This window comes from Tachysurus vachellii, chromosome 6, assembly GCF_030014155.1.
Source record: "Tachysurus vachellii isolate PV-2020 chromosome 6, HZAU_Pvac_v1, whole genome shotgun sequence".
Lineage (NCBI taxonomy): Eukaryota > Metazoa > Chordata > Actinopteri > Siluriformes > Bagridae > Tachysurus > Tachysurus vachellii.
Genome location: NC_083465.1, coordinates 26,716,351 through 26,741,360, shown reverse-complemented (window position 1 = coordinate 26,741,360; position 25,010 = coordinate 26,716,351). Strand labels below are relative to the sequence as shown.

At 37.8% G+C, this 25,010-nt stretch overlaps 1 protein-coding gene across 1 annotated transcript in view; it reads right to left on the bottom strand.

Moving 5' to 3' along the window:
* Positions 1-23,314, bottom strand: part of arhgap10 (Rho GTPase activating protein 10) — a 90,264-nt gene extending 66,950 nt beyond the window's left edge. The window contains exon 1 of the mRNA XM_060873133.1: positions 22,716-23,314. Coding sequence (XP_060729116.1) covers positions 22,716-22,869 — 154 coding nt within the window. The 5' untranslated portion in view covers positions 22,870-23,314. The remainder of the gene's footprint in view (positions 1-22,715) is intronic.
* Between the last annotated feature and the right edge of the window lie 1,696 nt (positions 23,315-25,010).

Genomic DNA, 25,010 nt, shown 5'->3' with positions numbered 1-25,010 from the left:
ATTCCAACATTTGATACAATCCCTAGCTTTTTTCCCTAACATTTTCGACTACAATTCTTACCTACCATTCCTACCTGCAATCTGTACCATTCCTACCTGCAATCTGTACCATTCCTACCTGCAATCTGCACCATTCCAAACTACAATTCCTAACAACATTTCGATCATCTACCTATAATTTCTATAATTCATGAAATCTCTTGAGTTTTATGAAATCACTACCTACCTCTTATCTACAATTTGTACAATCCCTGTAACAACATCTATCTACAATCCTTACCATTCTTAACTACAATTCCTACTTACATCCTACATTATGTATAATACCGACCTACAATTCCTACCATTCCTACCTATAATCTCTACCATTCCTAACTACAATTCTTACATCCAGTACATACTGTATAATACCGACATACAATTCATACCATTTCAACTGAGAATTTGTAAAATCCCTGCCAACCATCCCTACCTACAATTCCTACCTATCATAATTTCAATTCCTATCTACATTTTGTAAAATACCTACATACAATTCCTACATTTCATACAATCCTTACCTATAGAACACATTGTTCCTAACAGCAATCCCTACCATTTCTACCTGTAATTATGCATAAAACCTACCAATAATTTCTATAATTCCTACATTTCTTGAAACCCAGACCTACCATTAGTACCTACAATTTGTACAATCTCTGCTAACAACTTCGCCCTACAGGGCCTAACATTCCTACCTACTGTACAGTATAGTGCTAGAATTCATACAGTCCCCCTATAATCACTAAATACATTTCATACCATCCCTAATTATGTTTTTTACAATTCCTATTTAAATTCCAATATAAATTTTATACAATCCCTACAACTCCTTACAAGCATTCCTACCTAATTTTAAAAAAATCGTAACCTACGTTTCTTTCTTTCCTGGGGAAAATCTCTACAGTTTTAACCGTATCCATGAATGTGCAAGTTTGAAATACCCCCATACCATCCTCTTACCTCAACCCACTCATTCTTTTGCTACTAGACACGGCATGAGGTAACATGTGACCCTCTCTCTGTGAACCTCAAACTGAATCTGTAAGCATATCAAAACAGGATATTTATGGTTACCGACTTCAGTAGGGTATCGACTTCACCAGCAATTTAAAATTCTCAGTGATTTATTTAACAGTGGCCATGCCAAGCCTGCCAAAACATAAAGCAACTACAGTTTCCTTTATTGATAATATTAGATAAACTAGCTAGGTGGAAAGTTAGCATGTACTCTACATACGTTCTCTACATACTGGACGTGACTAGCTATTTTGTGTATACATGAAGCTTGCTGAGGTCAATGTGAACTGTAGCATTGAAAATTAAATTTACTCCAAATATCACTTCATCTGTAGTTTTGTTTTTATGTTTTTTTTTTATTTATATTTATGTTCCAGAAACAGAACAGACAGCAGATCTAACAGCAGCCAGCTATTTTCATCGCACTGTTACTTGAGTCTTTCCTAAAACACCCCAAAATGCCTTTTTATGATTCATGGCCTTCTTGGGTCATGTTCAGAGTATGATACACAGAGCGTGTGGATAAAAGCCAGTGAGGTCATTTACGATGACGTACTTTGATTGCAGCCATATGGAGGGTTCGGCTAAGAGGCTCGAGCTGTATCTGATGGGCCTCAGCAGCACGGCATGACAGATTACAAATCCTGGTACTAAAGGAGTGATGGAACCGTATATGAATATGTTTTTCAGAATGAAGAGATACTGGGCCTCATTTGTCAAGATGGATATGATGGAAGTTCTGGAAAACATTCATGTCCTACAAGAGTGTGTATAACAAGTCTACGAACTTGTTAGAAGAAGGAACAGATGTTTAGGGTCCGATACAAATAAAAATCTGGAGTTTAATTGGGTTCCTTATTGGTGTGCAAGCTAGCAACATTTTACAGAGACGATCACAGCAATGAATGTCTCAAAAACAGAATTAAATAAAACAGAATAAAAGCTGTAAAGATTTAAACGAAGTTAATAAGTTATCTCTAACATCAATCTTTAACGATCAAGACTGAGGTGACGGTGGTGTGGAAAAACTCCATGAGAGGATATGAGGAAGAAACCTTGAGAGGAACCAGGCTCAGTAGTGAACCTCATCTTCATTTGGGTGACACTGGATGTCATTAATGTCATTAAATAAGGACAGTAAATAAATGGAAACGGAAATAATCGCAATTGTTTTTTTTCCCCATTGTAAAGTCAAATCGTTTATCCTGTAGTTTACCTCCAAATTTTGACCAAATCAGTTGCAAATAAGTTCCAAATCCTGATGAGTTTTTAATCGGAATAAACACAATTTACAAATAGAAATTCTTATCCGGCTCTTTCCGGATAAGATTGGACATCGCTGGTTTAGAGCTTTTATGTAGTTTATTAAAGCCGGCTATAGTTTTGGACTTGTATGAATTATTTAACTGAATTCAAATAAACAAACTTTTTTTTTCCTTTTTCGTTTTTATACCATTTTCATTTGTGTTTCATTTTAAGCAAAGTTAACTTTATGTCTTCAGGTCAATTCTACTTGGTTTAAATGTTGCTATATTGCCACTAATTCTCACAAGTGGTCTGAAGTTAATTGTGTAAATCTAAACACTGTAAAATGCACCCTTTCTTGTTTTCAATTAATATCCAACCATGATTTTGCAAATCATACACCAAGAAGAAAACCTTTAGGCACTCGAGTTCCAGGTTGTAAGAAATAACAGAATGTGGCATTAATATTTAACCGATTTCCTAACTAACTAAGAAACATATAGTTTATGAAAACTTTTACAGAAAAAAAAAACCTTTTTGTGAAATACTTTGGTAACACAGTAGCTATACATAGCCTTAAAACCAACACAAGAAACAACCACTCAATGAAATCAGGTTAAGGATCGTTAGACCCATATGCAAATTAAGGTTATAAGCCACACCCCCACCATTAGGAGCAACACACTAAAGTGGTATTTTAACCTCAAGCAACACTATAGCATTATTTATAATTGACTTCATATATATACACATATATAATTTTATTTATTTATTTTTGTTGTTGTTGCTGTTGCATGTATGTAAGATAAAATGCAGATCAGTTTTGGTGTGAAATTTACAGGTGACATGCGTTCGCCAATGTACAGAATACACGTCAGTGATCTAAATAAAAACTACCCAAATAAATCCGTGTTTTTTTTTTTCTATTTATTTGTTTATTTATTTCATTTCTGTGCACCTTCCTTCAAAATTTTATTTTCTTCCCAAAACATTTCATGACTATCTGTGCTGGAATAAACCAAGATCCACACCCAGAGGAAAAAAGGAAAAACACAAATATGCAGACTAATCAATCACAGCATTTTCCATTTCTATCCTTCTTTCCTTCTCTCTCTTTCTTTCTCTCTCCCAGACGACACATGCGTCCAAGACTAAACCGATTCAGTCCTAAAACAAATTCCATTTTTAGTGTTTTACATTGTATACGACAGACTCCCTAAATCAGCTCGGTCCAGCTTATGTACAAATGCAATATGAACAGAAACAGAGCTTTTTTTTTTTTTTTTATCTTTTGTTTAATCTTATCCTCAAATGGTACGTCACATTGAACAAACCCATCCACTGCACCTGAGAACCAAACCAGATTAAGTTGTGTATTTGACTTCAAAGATCTCTGCTGAGTCCGATTAAATATCCGCTCCGAAGACATTTCCCAGCACTGAGCTTCCAATCCTTTTAAAGGCATCCGAGGAAGAAACGAGGGAAAGTGTTCGAGATTTCCCTGCAGAGTGCCAAAAACCCTTCCCATTGTGAGTCAAAACACTACACTATCCTGTTTATCCCCAGTATAATTCAGGGATCGCTGGCTGAGAGCCACATGGAAAGCACCTGAGATTTAAGGGGTCGTGTTATGTGATTTAAAGTGAAAATGAAAATGATCATCGAGGGAAACTTGGCACCAAAAACAAACAGGTTAAGTAACACGGTGCGAGAGATTTCTAAATATACTCAAAATCACAATGCAGGTAAAAAAAAAAAAGTGATATAATTAAGCAAAGTAAACAATGTATGGGTGTTCAATGGGTGATCAAACAATGGGTGTTCTCTTAGACGAGTCCTTAAAATTTGATAAACAAGTTTCCGCTGTCATTGGATCGAGTTTTTATCAGCTACGCATTTTAACAAAAATCAGGCACTTTTTAACTGATAAAACCATAGAGATGGCAGTACATGCTCTAATCACATCTCGTTTAGACTACTGTAACTCTCTATACTGTGGTGTTGCCAAAAAACAAATTAACTGTTTACAATTGGTTCAAAATGCTGCTGCCAGATTTCTCCTAAAAAAGCGCAAAAGCGAACACATTACCCCTCTTCTGAGGACTCTTCACTGGTTGCCTATTGATTACAGAATTCGTTTTAAAATACTTTTATTTGTTTTTAAGGCCCTGCATAATCAAGCTCCTATTTATCTATCTGAGTTATTACATCCGTACTCCCCTTCCAGAAGGGTAAGATCAGGCAACCAGAACCTCCTCTCTGTTCCCGTTTCTAGACTCAAGCGTAGAGGGGATCGAGCTTTCTCAGTAATTGGGCCACAGCTTTGGAATGATTTGCCAATAGAATTAAGATTAGCACCCTCTCTGTCCCTCTTTAAGTCCCTTTTAAAAACGTATCTCTTTTCCTCGGCATTTCTATAGTTTTCCTTTTCATTCTCTTCTTACTGTTTCTAATTGTTCTATTATTGCTTGTTTTAGTGCTTCAGTGTGTATTTTTGCATTGTTCAATTCTATTTCGCTTTTTATTATTTCTCCTGTCTTAATATCATTTTTTTTCTTATTTTTCTATGTATTTTTATTTTTATTATTATTATTTATTAACACCTGTTATTGTACAGCACTTTGGTCAGTCCTGTGGCTGTTTTAAATGTGCTTTATAAATAAAGTGAACTGAACTGAACTGCATGTAGTAAATATGGTCTTCCATGCACTGCACATTATAATTAAAAATTCTCTCTCAAAAAAAAAAAAAAAAAAAAAAAAAAAGGAATGTTTTTCAACCGCCCAATAAACATGACAGCTGAGCCAATCAACAAGCAAACCTGGAAGGCTAAGTATGCGTTTTAGTTTGTGTCCGGAAGCCCAGCCCCCTTCCCCATCTCACATGGACGTGAAGGGTGCCATTACTTTCAGTCAGGGTTCATGCAGAATGTTTTGCAAGCAGGGATTTAAATAAACTTTAGTATATACACACAGTATATATTTGTACAGTATATATTTAAGTTTATTATATTTATTTGGAATGCCAGGAAGAAAATATTAAGTGAAAACTATTCAAAATTTATCTGAAAGAGAAATCCACTGAATTGGGAACGAGAGAGAAGGAAGAGGACATGACGAGACAGATGGCTTGAGACATGATAAGACAGCTGATGGAACCTGACAAGAACATGACCGGAAACAGGTGATGAAATGAAAAGATATAACGTTACTAATGATGATGATGACGATGATGGGACAAAAGGGGACATGATGAGACAAGACATGATGGAACACCAGGACAAGATGTAAGACAATGAAACAAAACGTGACATGAGAAGACGGGACACGTATCCTGAGATGTGAGATGTGAAAACAAGATGAAGCATGATGGGACAAAACATGGGACTGGACACAAAAGGACACAAGTTTACCACGTTTTTAAGTCATTTAATGTTATACAGATAAAATTGTGCGTTTCTTCGCTTATATTGTTTATTATACAGAAATAAAACCTGGCTCTCTTAGCAGTCATTTAATTGTTGTCCAACATATTTTGATAATTGAATCAAATCGACATCATGAACCTAACATCTTGAATCGAATTGAATCGACTCATGAGTCAAGTGATTCATCAGACCTCAACTCAACACGTGTGTGGAGCTTCAGTGTGGTCAGCAGAACAACACTGAGGTGAGAAATAACATAGAAAAGAAGAAGACTGGAGTGAAAAGGAGGAGACGAGATGAGATGAGAGCGAGAAGAGAAGTAAGAAAATATGAGAGGAGAAATGAAGAAAGTGAGGGAATAAACAGCCAGATAAACGATCTGATCATGTGATAAACGTGTTAAACATACCTCTGAGTAATGGGCTGAAAGTGACTTCAGGCTCTCTGCCTTTAAAAACATTTTTCTCTAACGTTTATTTTTAATTCTGGTAATAAAGGCTTCTTTGATTCCACTTCCTTTTAGTTTGCTGCCTTTTGTTTTCTATGAAAACTCTCAACACATTCATCACCCTGCTCCTCAGTGTGTACTCTGGCACGTGTGTGAAGACGGTTACTGAGGTTATTTTAGCTATTATTATTGTAGCTCTTTAATCAGACGCCGCCTTCGTGGTCTCGTTTAAAGCCGTCGAGGGTCACGCCGGAGCGTGAGCAGGATTCGGCATCCATCCCTTTTCCCCTCGCAGATCCTTCCTGTTTGAGTGACGTTACTTTTCCAGTCCACTCGCATTTTTCCCTTTTTTCCTCTCCTGTGGCCTCGTTTCACACCGCAGCAAAATTAATAGGCAATGATGGTCTTTCCACGTCAATCAGAGTTGTGATTAATTACCAAAAAAAAAAAATAATCATAATGGTGCAAGATCATGAAAGAATATGTGCGATATTTTTGAGTCATGAGTTGACGAATCCTGGATGAGTGAATTTTTTTTTTTAACTCCAAAAATCTCAGTGTAGATGCTGTATAACAACCTTCATATAAAGGGAGGGAGGGAGTTGGGATCACACACAAAAATAAAATTAAATAAATAAACAAACAAACAAATAAATAAATAAATAAAATGTTCTTTTAAGTATTCTTGATTTCTTCTAATTTTCAATATTTGTCCGGTCTCGCAAAACTAAATATAATAAAAAAAAACAAGCACAAAATACAGGTTTTAAAATAAACAATCCATTTATTTCTTTTTAAAGAAGACGGCTTTTGCAGCACCTTTTGTGTGAAGATGTAAAACCTCCCAAAACCCGACCCCTCAATTATTACTGGTTGTGCACCGTTCAGAACCAACAGCCGCGACATCGGAGGGGCAAAAACTTTTTCACGGCAAAGAACACAGAATTCTAGTAAGTTTAGTCCATGAGTACGAGTTCACTGGGATATAAATGAGATGATTTCATAGAAAAATGCTGCACTTCGGTTTGTTTTTCCTCACAAACGATCAGGTCCAAAAGTAACTCCAAAAGCACCTTCAAGCTCTTGTTATTTCCTGAACAATCAGTACGCAGCTTGGGGGCAAGTGTTTAACGGAGTGGAGTAAAGGGGCCAAAAGGGGCCAAAAATCGTCAGGAGAAAAATGAATGCTATATCAAGACGGACGTTTGTAGTGCTGCTGCGTAACAAGACAGAACAAAGGTGTTTGTTTTGGGACGTTTATTAGTAACAGAAGTATTTTACAAAATCCTAAACTAAACGATTCGGAAATAAATGCTGTCTAAAGATCAATTCTTAAAGGCTAAAGTAAATAAATACTAAATTAAATAAATAAATAAATAACGTTTTTTATTATTAATATTATTACTAACTACTGTGTGTGTAGCATTAGCTGCTTGACTGTAGACTGAAACATCCTTTAATTCTTAACTGGATTTCAGGGAAGATTTTTGTGATTGCAGTGAAGATGCTCGATTGTGCTGCGGCTTTTTTTTTCCAAATTTACAAAGCAACTTGAAATTTTTGTTTCTATATATTGATCCTCGAGGAAATAAATCAATCAATCTATCTATCTATCTATCTATCTATCTATCTATCTATCTATCTATCTATCTATCAATCTATCTATCTATCTATAACTCAATCTGTCACTCAATCTGTCACTCAATCTATCTATGACTCTATCTATCCATCTATCTATCTATCCATCCTACAGTTAATAGCAATAACTTTTTAGAACTTTAATATATAATTCAAACTTACAAACCGATTGTGTAAGGTTGTGCGGTTTGTCATTATTATTTATTTAGTTATTTTTGTTTAAGAAATTTACAATATTTGATTTAAAGAAACATATTTAATACAAATATTTTGAGTGAATTTAAACAAATACAGATTATATAGAAGATCATTTCAGGACGTTATGCAGATAAATAAAATAAAGATATTTATTCATATAAATATCTCGTTATTTTAACTTGACATCTCACTACGTCAGCTTTAGAGTCACATAATCCATCAGTCCGGCTCATTTATTTTCACTCACTCTCTCACTCATTTTCTACCGCTTATCCGATCTACCTCGGGTCACGGGGAGCCTGTGCCTATCTCAGGCGTCATCAGGCATCAAGGCAGGATACACCCTGGACGGTGTATACAACCCATCGCAGGGCACACACACACACACTCATTCACTCACACAATCACACACTACGGAAATTTTTCAAGAGATGCCAATCAACCTACCATGCATGTCTTTGGACCGGGGGAGGAAACGGAGTACCCGGAGGAAACCCCCGAGGCACGGGGAGAACATGCAAACTCCACACACACAAGGTGGAGGCGGGAATCGAACCCCCAACCCTGGAGGTGTGAGGCGAACGTGCTAACCACTAAGCCACCGTGCCCCCCGCTCATTTATTTTAAACAAAATGTAATTCAGGGTTTCTGTAACAAGTGAGCTGAGCTGCTAAAATATTAGGTTGCACACAGAGCTGGAATATGTGAGCACAGACGGGTAATAAAATTTCTCCATTTACAATGCAAACAACAACTGCCCTGTGCACCATGGTGGAGAAGGAAGGGTGGAATATTTTTCGATTCTTTGGTGCTCTTTGGACCTATTTGGTTTGTTGTTTAGAGTAAAACAAATCCCATCTTTTAGTGGTGTAAAAAGTTTAGATGCTTTACGAGAGTGAAAATAATTTACTACAGATTCTTGCTATAACCCATATATAAAAATAAATAAATAAATAAATAAAAGGAGATAGAGAAAAAAAAAAAGAAAAAAAAACAACAATTTGACCCCCAAACATGAAGGTTTAAAATAATAATAATAATAATAATAATAATAGTAGTAATAAAAAACTTAGAACTGAATACATCATTTGTATACATGAAAGTACAAACGAATCTGGACAATATTGTGACTTTTCATCTGCATATTTTTTAATATAATCTTGCTCCTTATGGATGAAACCTTTTTTCGTTCTCAGCTCATATTACGGTTAATCAAACATCTGCTTTTCCTCCCTCCTGTATGACCTCAGTTCAAGACTTAATGCGATTCTAATGAAAGATCGACTCGTCTGCTGGCAGACTTCGTATCTTTTGCTTTCTCTGAAATTACAAACTGCAAAAAGAAGCCTGCGGGTTGCTAAGACGTCGGAAGAGACGGCAGAGGAACGAACGCATGTCCGCGCTTTTACATGATCCTGTGTCTCTTAGTTTTGGATATAAACAAGACCTGAGAGAATGATGTAATATTTCTTGAGTGATGAACATGAGAGAAGTTCATGACCTGAGAGAGAAAGAGCAGAGGATACGTGAATGAACAAAAGGTTGTGTGACAAGGAGTATGCATTACACTGAAAAGGGAAACGGAAAGTAACCAGAGCGCATCCTTTCTGCCTGGCCTCTGGTCTCACCCTGTGGCAGCGTGTGTGTGTATGCGTGTGTGTTGCACTCCTCCATGTCCGCCTTGTCCCATTTCCTTCAGAATCAAGGACTCTGTGACCACACACATCCTCCCGGAGCTCCAAATACAGGAAGCCAGAGTTCAATCCCTACTATGACCAGCTCACATTGGCTACTGTTCAAACTTCCACCAACTGTACCAACTGTGACAAAACAGAGCTTTTCATACTGCGCTAAATCCCGGATTATCGTCGTTCTAAACCCTGCTCTAATAGATAAACGGGTAGATAAACTTTTCACACATGAATTCAGAAACTGGGTAATAAAACTCGGCTTTTTCCCCCCGGGGTTCTGAAACTCTGCAGGATCGGCACGGCACTGTTTACAGAGTAAACTCCACATCACAGTGACAAACGTGTACAGTGTGAAATGATTCGCTGTTAGACTGTTAGGGCTAGTTGCTTAGCAACAGACAACCAAACATGAATGCAATCCAAAACGCTGACTGAAGGGTGTGTCATGACGGTGGGGAAATACACTGACAACATAGCGGAAGTTGAATATCAACGATCAGCTGATCTACTACACGACAACGTTAAAACTCCTCGGGTAAAAAAACAACACACCTGAACCTTTATTGTCACTGATATGAAAGAGCGAGACAAGTCGTTATTTAAAGCAATCGCAAGCTGTATTTATCCAATCATAGCAGAGTGAAATGTCAAACAACCAAGGACATTTACATTTACAGCATTTAGCAGACACCCTTATCCAGACCAGTTGTTTTTTATACAACTGAGCAATTAAGGGTTAAGGGCCTTGCTCAGGGGCCCAGCAGTGGCAGCTTGATGGATGTAGGAATCTAACTCACAACCTTCCGATCGGTAGCCCAACACCTTAACCACTAGGCTATCACATCCCCAGGACATGTGCTTTATTTAGCCCATCAGTTGTCTTGTGCAGAGTCAGAGTCAAAAGCCCCATTAGTGCTACTACAACGACTGTACAAACCCATATTATGGCAAAAAAGACTTAAGTGAATAGAAAAGAGAGTCCATCATTACTTAAAGAAATCATCTAAAAAGACTCTTGAACGTATCCCCGAGTGCAGGCGCCAAAACCATCAAACGCTGTGATGAAACCATTTCTCATGAGGACCGTCCCAGGAAAGGGGAAGATCAAGTTACCTTTACCTCAGCACCTCAGATTACAGCCCAAATACAGGCTTTTCTTCAAATGGCAGACATATTTCAACATCCGCTGTTCAAAGGAGACTGCTTGAGTCTGGCAGAATTGTGGAAATGAAACCATTACTTCGGTAGAGCAACACACATAAGAGACTTGCTTGGGCCAAGAAACACAAGGAATGGACATTAAATTGGTGCAAAAGTGTCCTTTGGTCTGATGAGTCCAAATTTGAGATTTTTGGAGAGGGTGAACGGATGGTTCCTGAATGTGAACGCTGGAGACACTGTTAGTGAGGGCAAACTTAACCAGCAGGGTAACCAAAGCCTTTTCTAACAATATGCCATCTCAACTGGTTTGTACTTAATAAGGCTATCATTTGTTTTCCCATCAGGTCAATAACCCTAAACACACCTCTAGGTTATGTAACAGCTATTTGTCAAAAAAAGAAGAGTGATGGAGCTCTGCATCAGCTAACCTTTCCTCCACAATCACCTGCACTGAAACTAATCCAATTGCGATGGTTTGGGATGAGTTGGACCACAGAGCAAATGAAAAGGTGCCAACAGGTCCTCAAAACCTCTGGGAACTCCTTAAAGATTGTTGGAAATTAGTCCCAAACTCATGAGGCTGACTGAGAGAATAGCAGAAGTACGCAAAGCCGTCATCAAAGCAAAACATGGCTACGTTTGCATTGACATAATTCCATATTTGTTCTGTCAAACGGTCAATGTCTTCAGTATTAATTTACAATGTTGAAAACAATAAGAATAAAGAAAACCCATTGATCCAAACGCGGCGAATCCAACATGTACGTGCAGCTCCATGTCATCTGTATAAACGGAGGTTGTAATCGAAAAAGTACATAACATTATTTTATCATTAACACAAAAAAGCCTTAGCCTTAGCATGTAGCTACCTACTATCATGTGTGCTGATAATTGATCATATTGCGGTAAAGTAAAAGTGGAGGTCAGGGTTTGGTGCCCAGAGATCCTCCACTCCAAGCATGTCTTCATGGAGCTTGTGCTTTGTGCACAAGGGCATTGTCATGCTGGAGCATGTTTAGTTCCAGTGAAATGAAAACGGAACTGTTATAGCATACAAATTTGTGGTAACAGTCTGGTTTATGTACGAACTACGAATGGGTAATGAAGGTGAGATGCACAAAAACTTTTGCTCAAAGGTTTGACATCTTACACCCTGGAGCTATAACTACTATCTAATATTTTTTTATAGGAAAACATGAACAAATCTGTTTATCACAGACCAGAAAACAGATCTGGAACTTGTCAGCTAGACAAACTAAATGACTTTAGACTTCATTACAGCTCACTTGCATCTTGCAGCTTCCTGGGTTATCAGTATTGCACTGACCAAATGTTGTAAACATCAGCGTTTCATTGCATGAGGTCACACGGCAAACATTGCCCTCACACACACACACCACCTGTGGTAGACAGCTGATGGACGGGTGTGGCGTCTCTGTGCATTTGCTTATAACAGAGACAAACGTAAGTCTACTAACCGTGTTTGCTCAAACATTTGGATAAAGTTGAGTTTTCGGGAGAGATTCCCATTACTCAGAGGAATGTGACGTGTGCTGGTACAAAGTTTTTACAGTATGGTGGTAAGGTTCTGGTCAGCAATGTCAGATTTGTCAGCCTTTGTGTAAAATAAAGTCTGTGGAGTTCGCAGAGGTTCCAAAAAATTAGGAAGCCAGAATTACATAATTTTCAACCTTTGTGTGCTTAATGGACTTTTATTAGCAGCAAGCTATCCCGCTAACATCTAGTCAACGTTACAGATTAAACAAGTGAGCGTGTATATGTTAACTGATCTAAATAAAACACTTGAAAATACACTAAATAGAAAAATGTGCTACTTTTCTGACTGTGGACGCTGTGAACAGCCATGATGATCTGACTGCGTTTATGGAGATTCATCACTTGATGAACTCTTGGGCATGAGGAGACCTTCCTGCCTTTTGTGTCGGGGTTTTCTTTGTTTTTCTTTTTTTTCCTAGTGAAAAGTTGAACATTCCAGAGCATATGATTGAGTGTGTGTCCTGATGGAGGAAGTTGAGAAATCCAATCGACATGTTTAGGGAGTTGAACAAGTAAAATAAATAAATAAATAACACACACACACACACACACACACACACACACACAAAGAAAGAAAGTAAATAACTGAAAATATAATTATAAATACTATAAAATAAGTACTATAAATATTCTAAAAATAATAAGTAAATATATAAATAAATACATATTTTAAAAATTGTAAATGGTGAGGAGAGCATCAGGAAAAGATTCAAATAAAAAAAAATAAAAAAAAAACTAATGTTTAAAATAATGTTATATATAAAAATATATACAAATCTTCTCTCTCTATCTATCTATCTATCATCTATCTATCTATCTATCTATCTATCTATCTACATATATAAAAAACATAATATAATGTCATAATATAATGAGAGACAGAGAGAGAGAGAGAGAGAGAGAGAGAGAGAGAGAGAGAGAGAGATGTGTATATTTTTATATATATAACATTATTTTAAACATTTTTTTTATTAGTTTATTATTTGAATCTTTTCCTGATGCTCACCTCACCATTATATATATATATATATATATATATATATATATATATATATATATATATATATATATATATATATATATATATATATATATAAAAAGGAAACGTTAATAAATATTTAGAAAATGTTACTGTTGAGGCGTAACAGTCCTAACATGCACTGTGACTAAACATGAAACTGTGACATCCTAATAAAGGTTTGGAAAACAATTCCCTGATAAAACATCTTTAGCGATGGAGAACATCAGGGAACTGTTGATGCATCTAAACCAAACATTTGTTAAACTGTTCGCATTACATTTACTTAAGAATTTCACTTGTAAACAACACGGAGGCCGCTGAAATTTGTGCTTGACTTCTTAAAGTGAAATTTGCTGCAGTTAGAATACAGGGAGTTGTAGAGCTCAGCAGTCCTTATCTGTCCTTTTATCAAAACTCAGCAGATCCTGAGCAAATATGCAGGCAGCAGCAGAGATGTGATGCAGCCTGAAAGAAGGTAAGCAGTACAGAGCTGGTTGAACTACAGCTAAACGCCTCAGACTGCTTTCTAACTGAGCTGCATGGTCAGCAAACTGGGGCTGGGAACGAGGGGAGACAAACAGTGCAACTAGATCGGCGACAGAATAGAATGACGTCCAGGACAACACGCCCTGTCATTGGAGCCATCCTCCTGTTCCTGCTGGTCTCTAGAATATAATCCACCTAGTCACAGTGTCGAGCACGAACACTTCGTAAAATATTTATCTTCAAAAAACTACTTTGCAGATCATCACTTGCTATTCATTTCTGCAGCCTAGTGTTTAAGGTGTTGGGCTATCAATCGGAAGGTAGTGAGTTCGATTCCAGGTCCACCAAGCTGCCACTGTTGGGCCCCTGAGCAAGGCCCTTAACCCTCAATTGCTCAGCTGTATAAAAAAATGAGATAATGAAAGTCGCTCTGGAAAAGGGAGTCTGCCAAATGCTGTAAATGTAAATGTCATGTCGGACCACAGAGTTAGAATTTTACGAGACGTGATGAATAATAAGCACACGTGATGGACAATGTTTTCAGAATGACACACAAGCACGATGCAAGTATTAGGAAATGAGTGCAGCACTAAATAAGGTGACAAAATTACAGACGCCAGATATACAAACTCAACACAAACTGTTTGATTTGGTTCTTTAATAATACTAGAATAATACTAGAGGATTCACATAGCACAACCTGTGTCACAAATCCCACCCCATCAGTTGGTGTACGGTTGTGCGGTCTGCTGCAATGTCAGTAGGTGTTAGCTTGTGTAACCCTACAGTGTTCACCTGTATCGTGTTTCACTCTTAATTCCTAGTTGATTTATCTGTATTCCCTCTTGTCAGAGTATCTTCACCAATTCTTCCCCTTGCCTTTATTGATCCTTTAGACTTAAAGGTGGGGTCTCTGTTGTTTGAGAAATGCTTCAGAAAACTGCATTGGGCCACCAAACAAAACAAAAACAAAACTAAAGTGTAGCCAATGAGCAGAAATGGGCATGTCTTGTCAATATGGGCAGAGAGAGTGTTCAGTGTGCATGTGTGACATTAGCAGAAAGCGGTTTTAACATTGACATGGAGGATAAAAACAAAGAAAGAAAGCGAAGAAAGGCTTACGATAAGGCAAGAAGTAGGACGTGTTAATATAGGATCAGCTTTCCAGCGCTGGAGAGAACTGAACGTCTTCCGCGTGAAACGGAAATAAACCTTTCACGGTACAACACACAGTACTACAAAAACACATTTGTATTACCGTAGTATTCCTCACTGAGTTCATTTATTGATAAAAATATACCCTCGGTCAGCTGCCCCAACAGGTTCCGCTATAATACTTGTCTGGGTTATACTTGGGTTATACTTGTCTGGTGTATGTGTGGGGCGGAGCTATCAAAACAGGGGTGGGACCCATTTGGGTTAGGGGCGTGTTTGTTTTGGTGATTTCAAATGTCAACATTGGCTTTCAAACAGCGGAGACCCCACCTTTAAGCCATGTTTCTGAGTCTTATCATGTACCATGTCTTTCCTCTTTCCTGTTTCTAGGTTGTCTTGTTTGACGCTGCCACTTTGTCTCCAGCTACAGACTCTGATTCATGTATTACCCAAAACAAAGCATATGTTGCACTTCCAAACTTTCCCAATCTTTGTGAACATCAGGTATTTTTCTTTTCCTTTCGTTTTTCCTCCACACTGCTGTTTGAGGTAGATTTAATTTCACTAGGTATACTTCAGGCTCGGTTTTGGATTCAATCCCATATGGAAGAAAAACAGTCAAAACACAGCTACTATATAAGAGCCCTCGCAGTACTGCTGTGGGTGGCAAGGGCAATATCTCTCAAATCCCCAAGCTTCAAGTTTAATTAAATGGAAGAACCTGTGGAAATGTGAAGATCTACAGGAGGACAGTATAAAGTCCACCGCTGCTCTAAGCTGCTTGTTCATCCATTAAATCAGAGCCATGTTTTTTCATTAAAGGAGAGAGCGATTTGGAGAAGTTTTATGAACACGAGGGCTCTTGGGCAACATCACAACATTATCTTGTGACTACTAAATCATACCTAATACTAAGGTTAATAACAGGGAATCAGTTCAGGGCAGTTGTGGCTCATGTGCTTAAGGCTCTAGGCTGTTGATTGAAGATCAGGGTTCAAGCCCCAGCACTGCCAAGCTACCTCTGTTGGGCCCTTAAGCAAGGCCCTTAACCCTCACTGCTCCCGTGGTGCTGTATCATAGCTGACCCTGCGCTCTGACCTCCACCTCCAAAGCTTGGATATGTGAAGAAGAAATTTAATTGTACTGTAATGTACATATATGTGACAAAATAAAGACTTCTATTCAATGTCAATGCACGTTATGAAGATATTTCAACATAACACGCGTCTTGAACGTTTTTCATGCTCGAACAACAAACCTGACATCAGCTGATTAGATATTAATCCATCATTCAAAACCTTGTTGTGAAATTTAGACTTAGATTGAAAACACTGATTAATATGTGATAGAAGAACCGCAAGATGAAGGATGAACTTTGGGTCCGTCTCAATCAGATCCCTGGTTCAGTAGTCAGGGTCCTTTCAATACACCGGAACGTTGAATTAAAAAAAAATTAGGTGGACAAACTCTCAGCTAACGTTGTGTACAAATATAAGTAGCTTGTTATCATTGTAGCGCTCACATGATTAATAATAAGCAAATCTTTAACTTTATTTCATGTTCTATATATACAGTACACAGTGTGTTGGAGTCTAACTGGAGAAACTTAGCCATCATGCTAAACAACACTAAAATGGATCCGCTGCTTAGCGGAACGTCTGATGTGACTTTAATAGAGTCTCTTTTTCAGTACGTTTTGAACGTTTGCCTCGTAACTCAGGAAGCTTCGCGGTTAAAACACACATGCACTACATCGCTGCAGGAATCAGGAAGCATGACAATGTGCAACTGTTTCATCTGTGATCACCTGCTTTACAGTTAAGACACTGGCTGAGTGAAAGAGACCACGATATGATCAATAAAACACACACAACATGCAACTTCTACTGAAAATATCGTTATCTAATGAATTATCTTCAAGAAGAAGAAGAAGAAGCAGAAGAAGAAGAAGAAGATGAAGGAGAAGAAGAGGCAGAAGATGGAGAAGAGGCAGAAGAAGAAGAAGAAGAGGCAGAAGAAGAAGAAGGAGAAGAAGAGGCAGAAGAAGAAGAAGAAGAAAAAGAAGAAGATGAAGGAGAAGAAGAAAAAGAAGAAGATGAAGGAGAAGAAGAAAAAGAAGAAGATGAAGGAGAAGAAAAAGAAGACGATGAAAGAGAAGAAGAGGCAGAAGAAGAGGACGACGACAAAGAAGAGGAAGAAGTAGCAGCAGCAGAAGAAGAAAGAGAAGGAGACAAAGAAGAAGAAGAAAAAGAAGAAGAAGAAGAAGAAGAAGAAGAAGAAGAAGAAAGAAGAAGCCGACTTTGATGATGAAACTAAATCGTACTTTAAACATATCTTATTACCAAGACGAGACACTCTGCTCTTTTTCATTCAAATATTCCTCTAAAACACAGTAAAGCCCTTTGTACAGTATTAGACTTAAATATGCAAGAGAAATTCTCAGCAGGTCTAAACCACCAAAACACAGTTTCACACACACACACACACACACACACACACACACACACACACACACACACACACACTCCTCCAAACACCCCACAAGGTTCTAACACGACCCCAAAAAAGGCCGAGCTGCTTTGCTGCAGTTTTCCACTAAAGAATTCCTGAATTACACTGAAGGTGCTTACAGTATAAAGTAGAAGGTCATCTAGTCAGGAACCTTCACCTATTTCAGAGCTTACACTTTAATCCATTAACATTGGTAATACAACACTGTCGAGTCAACACACCTTGTGCGACCTAATAACTGACGTGTGTTGACAAGAAAAACTGGAGTGATGCCACGGCGTCAAGAAGGAAAAAAAAAAAAGCAGAGAGAAACTTATTCAGCTCATAACCGTGGATATCTTATCAGGTACATCAAGAGGAATCTAGGATTCGGTTTCAAGCTTGAAAAAATGGTCCGGTTTGTGTTGCATTACAGGTCAGGCAGCACAACACAACACAAAGTGTGATCAAATCTACGTGATTTTCAGCTGAAACCTCAAAGGATAGAGCAATATGACAAATATATCATATCAAAAAAATAACAATAAAATAAAAAAGTGTCACTGTAGATTTTTTTTTTTTAATCATGTTAAGTTTAATCTGTGTAAATATGAATGATTTCAAACTGGAAAAACTTCTGAAATATTTTAACATCTAATCTGCATACAGTAAGAATTTGTAATAATATTTTTGCATTTTTATTTTTAACTAATAAACAATGCTATAAAAATATACTACCATAACCTTCAATCTTTCAGGAACGTTTTAATTTAATCCACGAGTGAAACTATTTATTTATTTTTTTTTAAACATTTTGGATGTTTTGTTTCGCTTTGTTTTAATAGCTACAATACATAAATATGTTAACACTGAAAAGGTAAAAAAATACTAATAATAAAACGTCGGCTTGCTTACAAACAAGCAACAAATGTGGGGTTATATTATAAAAAATAAATCGGTAAATAATAAGTATTTTTAAGGTATATAAAAAATAAAAAATATATATATTTTAGATTTATTTGTTAGAAGAAAAAAAAATGTGAAATAAACAAACAATATATATATATATATATATATATATATATATATATATATATATATATATATATATATATATATATATATACACACACACACACACACACACATACTGTATAAATTGAGTTTTGTTTATTTCACATATTTTATATATATATATATATATATATATATATATATATATATATATATATATATATATATATATATATATATATACATAGGTTTCAATATAATATTTAATCAGTTTGCATTTAAGATATAAAAATGTTCTCGGATCTCAGATAAAGATGATGAGATTGATTTTTTTTATTGGTCATATCGCTCAACCCTGCGGATCTCATATCGTCCTCTGGATAAGAAACATTTTCTCCCCAGGGCCAAGAATCACGACAGAAACAACGATCGCAGAAATCAACACAAGCCCAAAACTCTTATCAGACTGAGCTGAGAAGGGAAGGTACTGACTGGGGTTTGGGATTCTGGTGATTCGGTCCACACTACAGTACATTAACGGCTTGTACGCTCCCTAGCGTACTAAACAAGAAGTCATCTGGGACCCAACCTCGGAGGAACAACAAGGTGGAATAACTGTATGTATTTACAAACCCGATTCCAAAAAGGTCGGGACACTGTACACATTGTGAATAAAAACAGAATGCAATGATGTGGAAGTTTCAAATTTCAATATTTTATTCAGAATAAAACATAGATGACATATCAAATGTTTAAACTGAGAAAATGTATAAGTTGATTTTAAATTTCATGGCATCAACACATCTCAAAAAAGTTGGGACAAGGCCATGTTTACCACTGTGTGGAATCCCGTCGTCTTTTTATAACAGTCTGCAAACGTCTGGGGACTGAGGAGACAAGTTGCTCAAGTTTAGGAATAGAAATGTCACATTCTTGTCTAATACAGGCTTCTAGTTGCTAAACTGTCTTAGGACTTCTTTGTCGCATCTTCCTCTTTATGATGCGCCAAATGTTTTCTATGGGTGAAAGATCTGGACTGCAGGCTGGCTGTTTCAGTACCCGGATCCTTTTTCTATGCAGCCATGATGTAATTGATGCAGTATGTGGTCTGGCATTGTCATGTTGGAAAATACAAGGTCTTCCCTGAAAGAGACGACATCTGTATGGGAGCGTTTGTTGTTCTAGAACTTGGATATACCTTTCAGCATTGATGGTGCCTTTCCAGATGTGTAAGCTGCCCATGCCACATGCACTCATGCAACCCCATACCAGAGATGCAGGCTTCTGAACTGAGCACTGATAACAACTTGGGTTGTCCTTGTCCTGTTTAGTCCGGATGACATGGCGTCCCAGTTTTCCAAAAAGAACCGTCTGACCACAGAACAGGTTAGCACGTTCGCCTCACACCTCCAGGGTTGAGGGTTTGATTCCCGCCTCCGCCTTGTGTGTGTGGAGTTTGCATGTTCTCCCCGTGCCTCGGGGGTTTCCTCCGGGTACTCCGGTTTCCTCCCCCGGTCCAAAGACATGCATGGTAGGTTGATTGGCATCTCTGGAAAATTGTCCGTAGTGTTTTATTGCGTGAGTGAATGAGAGTGTGTGTGTGTGCCCTGCGATGGGTTGGCACTCCGTCCAGGGTGTATCCTGCCTTGATGCCCTATGACGCCTGAGATACAGAGCACAGACTCCCCGTGACCCGAGGTAGTTCGGATAAGCGGTAGATGAGTGAGAGTGAGTGAGTGAGTGACCACAGAATAGTTTTCCACTTTGCCACAGTCCATTTTAAATGATCCTTGGCCCAGAGAAAATGCCTGCGCTTCTGGATCATGTTTAGATATGGCTTCTTTTTTGACCTATAGAGTTTTAGCCGGCAACGGCGAATGGCACGGTGGATTGTGTTCACCGACAATGTTTTCTGGAAGTATTCCTGAGCCCATGTTGTGATTTCCATTACAGTAGCATTCCTGCATGTGATGCAGTGCCGTCTCTTTGCAATTTTTCTCTGAGAAACTCCTTCCTGAAGTTGCTCCACTATTTTTCGCTGCAGCTTTGGGGGAATTGGTGATCTGCCCATCTTGACTTCTGAGACACTGCCACCCTGAGAGGCTCTTTTCATACCCAATCATGTTGCCAATTGACCTAATAAGTTGCAAATTGGTCCTCCGGCTGTTCCTTATATGTACATTCGACTTTTCCGGCCTCTTACTTCTACCTGTCCCAACTTTTTTGGAATGTGTAGGTCTCATGAAATCCAAATTGAGCCAATATTTGGCATGAGATTTCAAAATGTTTTGTAAATTATTGCATTCTTTTTTACTCACACTTTGTAATGTCCCAACTTTTTTTGGAATCGGGTTTGTATTTCTTTTAAATATTCCACATATGATCCCTGCACGTTAGTGAGAGATTTTTGACTGGTCTGTTTAAAGTTAGTACACTTCGATTAGAGAGGATTATTGCGATTGGGATTTGTCCGGGTCTGAACATGAAGTGACCTACGCTAAGTATCTCACTCAGCTGCTTGGCTTTCTTATGGACGTGTCTGTTTGAGAACTTGTGGACTTCAAAATAGATCCTTTTTATTCATGTGCTTGGTCTAAAAGTGTGTCCTGAGTTTAAGATTTTCGTGAATTTAATCGGTTGCTTATTTGTTTTTGTCTATTTAGCATCCAATGACATGCTATTCTCATTCATACAAAAACAAAACAAACAGAAAATGAATCGTTGAATACTGAGACAAAAGGCTTAGCCGTAGCTGCAACTTGATCAGAGACAGTAGATGACTGTGGCAGTTGTTTAAATCATGCCGTTTGTAAGCAGTAAGAATCGCGTATGGACGACAAAGTCCGACTGGTCCCCGGGAACCATCTCACGTTTTTTTCCGTCATACAGACGGTGTGTGACCTGTACACTACATATGATCTATAACCAGCTAAGAAGGAATATAAAAAGGTATAATGTGGTAAAACTTTTATAGTGCTTGCATGCAGAAAACTAAGAGCGATGACTAATGAGTAAGCCAGAGGTGATAGTGTCAAGGGTGTCAAGGGAAAAACCTCTGAGACATCATGAGGCCTCATCATGAGGCCACCTGCTCTCTTCTGGGTGATGCTCTAGGGCAAAGTGTTAAGAATGAGACAGAAGCAGATTTTAGGTGCAAGTGTACAGAAGCCAGGCATTACCGGGGTTGCCATGTTTTTGGATTTTATGCAACTGTTTGAAGAAAGTCTGTATTATTGTTTTAAAACAAATAATCTCAATTAATTTCTGTAATTATAGGTTACAGGTTATGGCAACGACAGCTACATTTGGAAATGGAGAAGAGGGATTATGGAGTGAACAACATCATTATTAGGAGATGGAGGGACAAAAAAGGGAAAATGCTTTCAAAATAAAAGTCTTACATTTTAGGACAAATCTCTGAATTGTATTTTGCTCACTGTTTGGCTCAATCTTTACAAAACAGCCATGAGACAGCCATTCAGACGTACCAGTCTCTCAAACTGACTGGGAACAAATCTGTTCAAGATCAGTATAGAGTCCATGATGAAAGAGAGGCAGAAAAAAAAAAAAAAACTAGAACATCACTATTGATTGATCCCGAAGGAGAAATCTAAAGCAAGTAAAGTCCATGAAGTGACCAGAGCTCAGGATCGTTCCCAGAACCTTGGAGGTGTACGATGGTTTATAATTCTCTTACGGCTTAAATCCTGATTAAATTAAAAAATCATCCTAAAAAAAAAAGAAAAAACAAGAAAAACAAACAAACAAACAAGAAGAATAACCTTGTTTTTGTTTGTTTAACTGGAAATCACAAGAAAAATAAAAAGAGTTAACCCAAAACCTTTTTTCACAGACATGGCAACCCTTCCCAGATTATCCATGTAGGTGAGCTCACCAATAATAATAAACAAAAAATAAACAAATAATAATAATAAAAAAAAAAAGTATTGTTTTTGGATGAAATCTTTAAACAAACATGGACATTGAAGACATTTGGCTTAAACAGGATCCGTTTTGCTCGTAACAAAGCGTTTATATGGTTTGTTTCACGAATTCTAGATGCAATATAATAAATTCGGCTCATAAAGGAAGTATAAGGGGAATAAAAAAAGAGTGCAAACTTACGTTTAGTGGCGTTGATGAGATTTTTCCCGTCTTTATAAAGCTCTTTAATAAACCTGTTGGTTTTATCCAGCTCTGCTTCATGAGCTTTGATTTTTTCCCTGAAAGTCGGGCTGTCCAGGTAACACTCACTGAACTCCAACGGGTGCAAACCCATTTCTATTGGATTTCTATTCCCTTCTTAATAAATAACTCTGATGGAATTCACTCTTAGGCGTCTATTAACAAGACGCCCAGCTACAAAACAAATAACCCAAAAAGATCCGGATGTTTAACTCTACATCAGCTTTATTTTTTTCAGTTTTTTTCCCCCCCCAAAAAAAAGTCCAACAGCTTTTTCTACATGAACTCTTTTTCTATAAATAATAAAGTTAAATAAAGTGTTTGTCTAGGGGAAAACAAACAAACAAACAAACAAACAAACCTAACCCGCGTCTATACGGATTAGAACTGGTTCGCTTTATAGTTTGCATAAAATGAAACACTTTGTAGAAGAAGAAAATAAAGTTAGTGTAGAGTTGAAGGTCCACGTCGTCCAGACATTCGCAATGACAGAATGAGCAGCTCGAGAAGATCCTCCCACTGCACGCGCGACCTTTCCTTTTTTTTTGTTTTTTCTTTCCCCTTTGTAGGAGGAGAGGAGGCGTGCGTACGAGCTGACGTAACGCAATGACGTAGCGCCGACTGTACACGTTAGGAGGCGTAGATATACACTAGATGTCGCATTGGGGTCCTAAAACTGCGTCAAAACCGCCGCCATCTTTGTACAGTGCTCCTTTATCCTCAAATGCATGGACGATGCCGGACGTCTGTGCTGCATTTGGTTGTTCAAACGAAAGAAATCTAAAAACCAGACAGCAAGGGATTACATTTCACAAGGGAGAATGTGTTTTATGATACTGAACGTTAGGAAATTATATTTCTTGTTATGTTAGTTTGTTTTAGTCCTTGGTTAACGACCGCAGCAAATCCATGCTAGTTACCTGTTAGTTTGTGACCGTTAGGAAAACAGACAATAGCCCCGTTCACACTGCAGGTAAAAGTGGCCCAAATCTGATTTTTTTGGGGTCAAGTGACCAGGTCAGACTTTTTCAGGAGTAGTGTGAACACTCAAATCTAGCACAGATCTGATTTTTTCAAATCAGATTCAGACCACTTCCATATGTGATCCTGAATCAGACCCAAATCTGATTTTTTCCAATGTGGCCGCGGTGTGAACAACCGAGGCGGATTTGATGCGACTTTTACGTCAATCTACATCGACATTCGTCACAATTATGCGCCGGCGAGTACGCACACAAAAAAAAAGCGAAAATGCTTACTTCCTCCATAACCTCGCCAACTTTAGCGTAACGGCGTGCGTGAGGTCATTGTTATTGTTCGTTTGCGCATGCGGGTCAGTTTGAAACAGCAAACAGTTCACTGGTATCTGATATAGGCCACATTTTAAAAGGTAATGTGAACAGCCAAACAAAAAAATCAGATCTGAGCAAAATATCCGAATTGAGCATTAAGACTTGCAGTGTGAACGTGGCCAATGTTTGTAGATCCCGAAGCTCTTAATAAGGACATTAAAAATGGACCCATGCTTTTTTTGCTTAAAGGTGAAAAGACCCAACTTTATGTATGTTTTGTAATCTCTCTCACTCACTCATTCATTTTCTACCGCTTATCCGAACTACCTCGGGTCACGGGGAGCCTGTGCCTATCTCAGGCGTCATCGGGCATCAAGGCAGGATACACCCTGGACGGAGTGCCAACCCATCGCAGGGCACACACACACACTCATTTGTTTTGTAATCTGTCAAACATATTTTTTTAGCTTGTCCTGGACTTAACACAAGCAGAACGCTCTTTTATCAAGTTACTTCCCTTAAGGACATATTTAATGACATTAAGAACCACAAGGTAGTGTGGAAGTGTGTGTTCAAGGGGTTTTGGTCAGAATTTTTTTTTATTTTTTATCAACAAGGATAATATATATATTTCTTACATGAATTTTCGAAAAAATATATGTATAAAAAACAAACACGTTGTGTGTTATATTGAAATGCATGCATGGAAGTGATTTATTATTCTTTGCTAAAGTGCTGTTGAAGATTCTTACATCCGCTGTAGCGATAAATATTTTTTAGCGATAGTTAAACAGCAAATCGTATTTAGCACTCACAATACAACACAAAGTTGACCTATTCAAGATGGCGGCATTTTAAACGCGTTTGGCTAAAGCTTAGCCTCAAGCGGAACTAATGAATCGGTGGAGTTCGTTTCTAGCCGTGAATATTTACGCGACGCAAA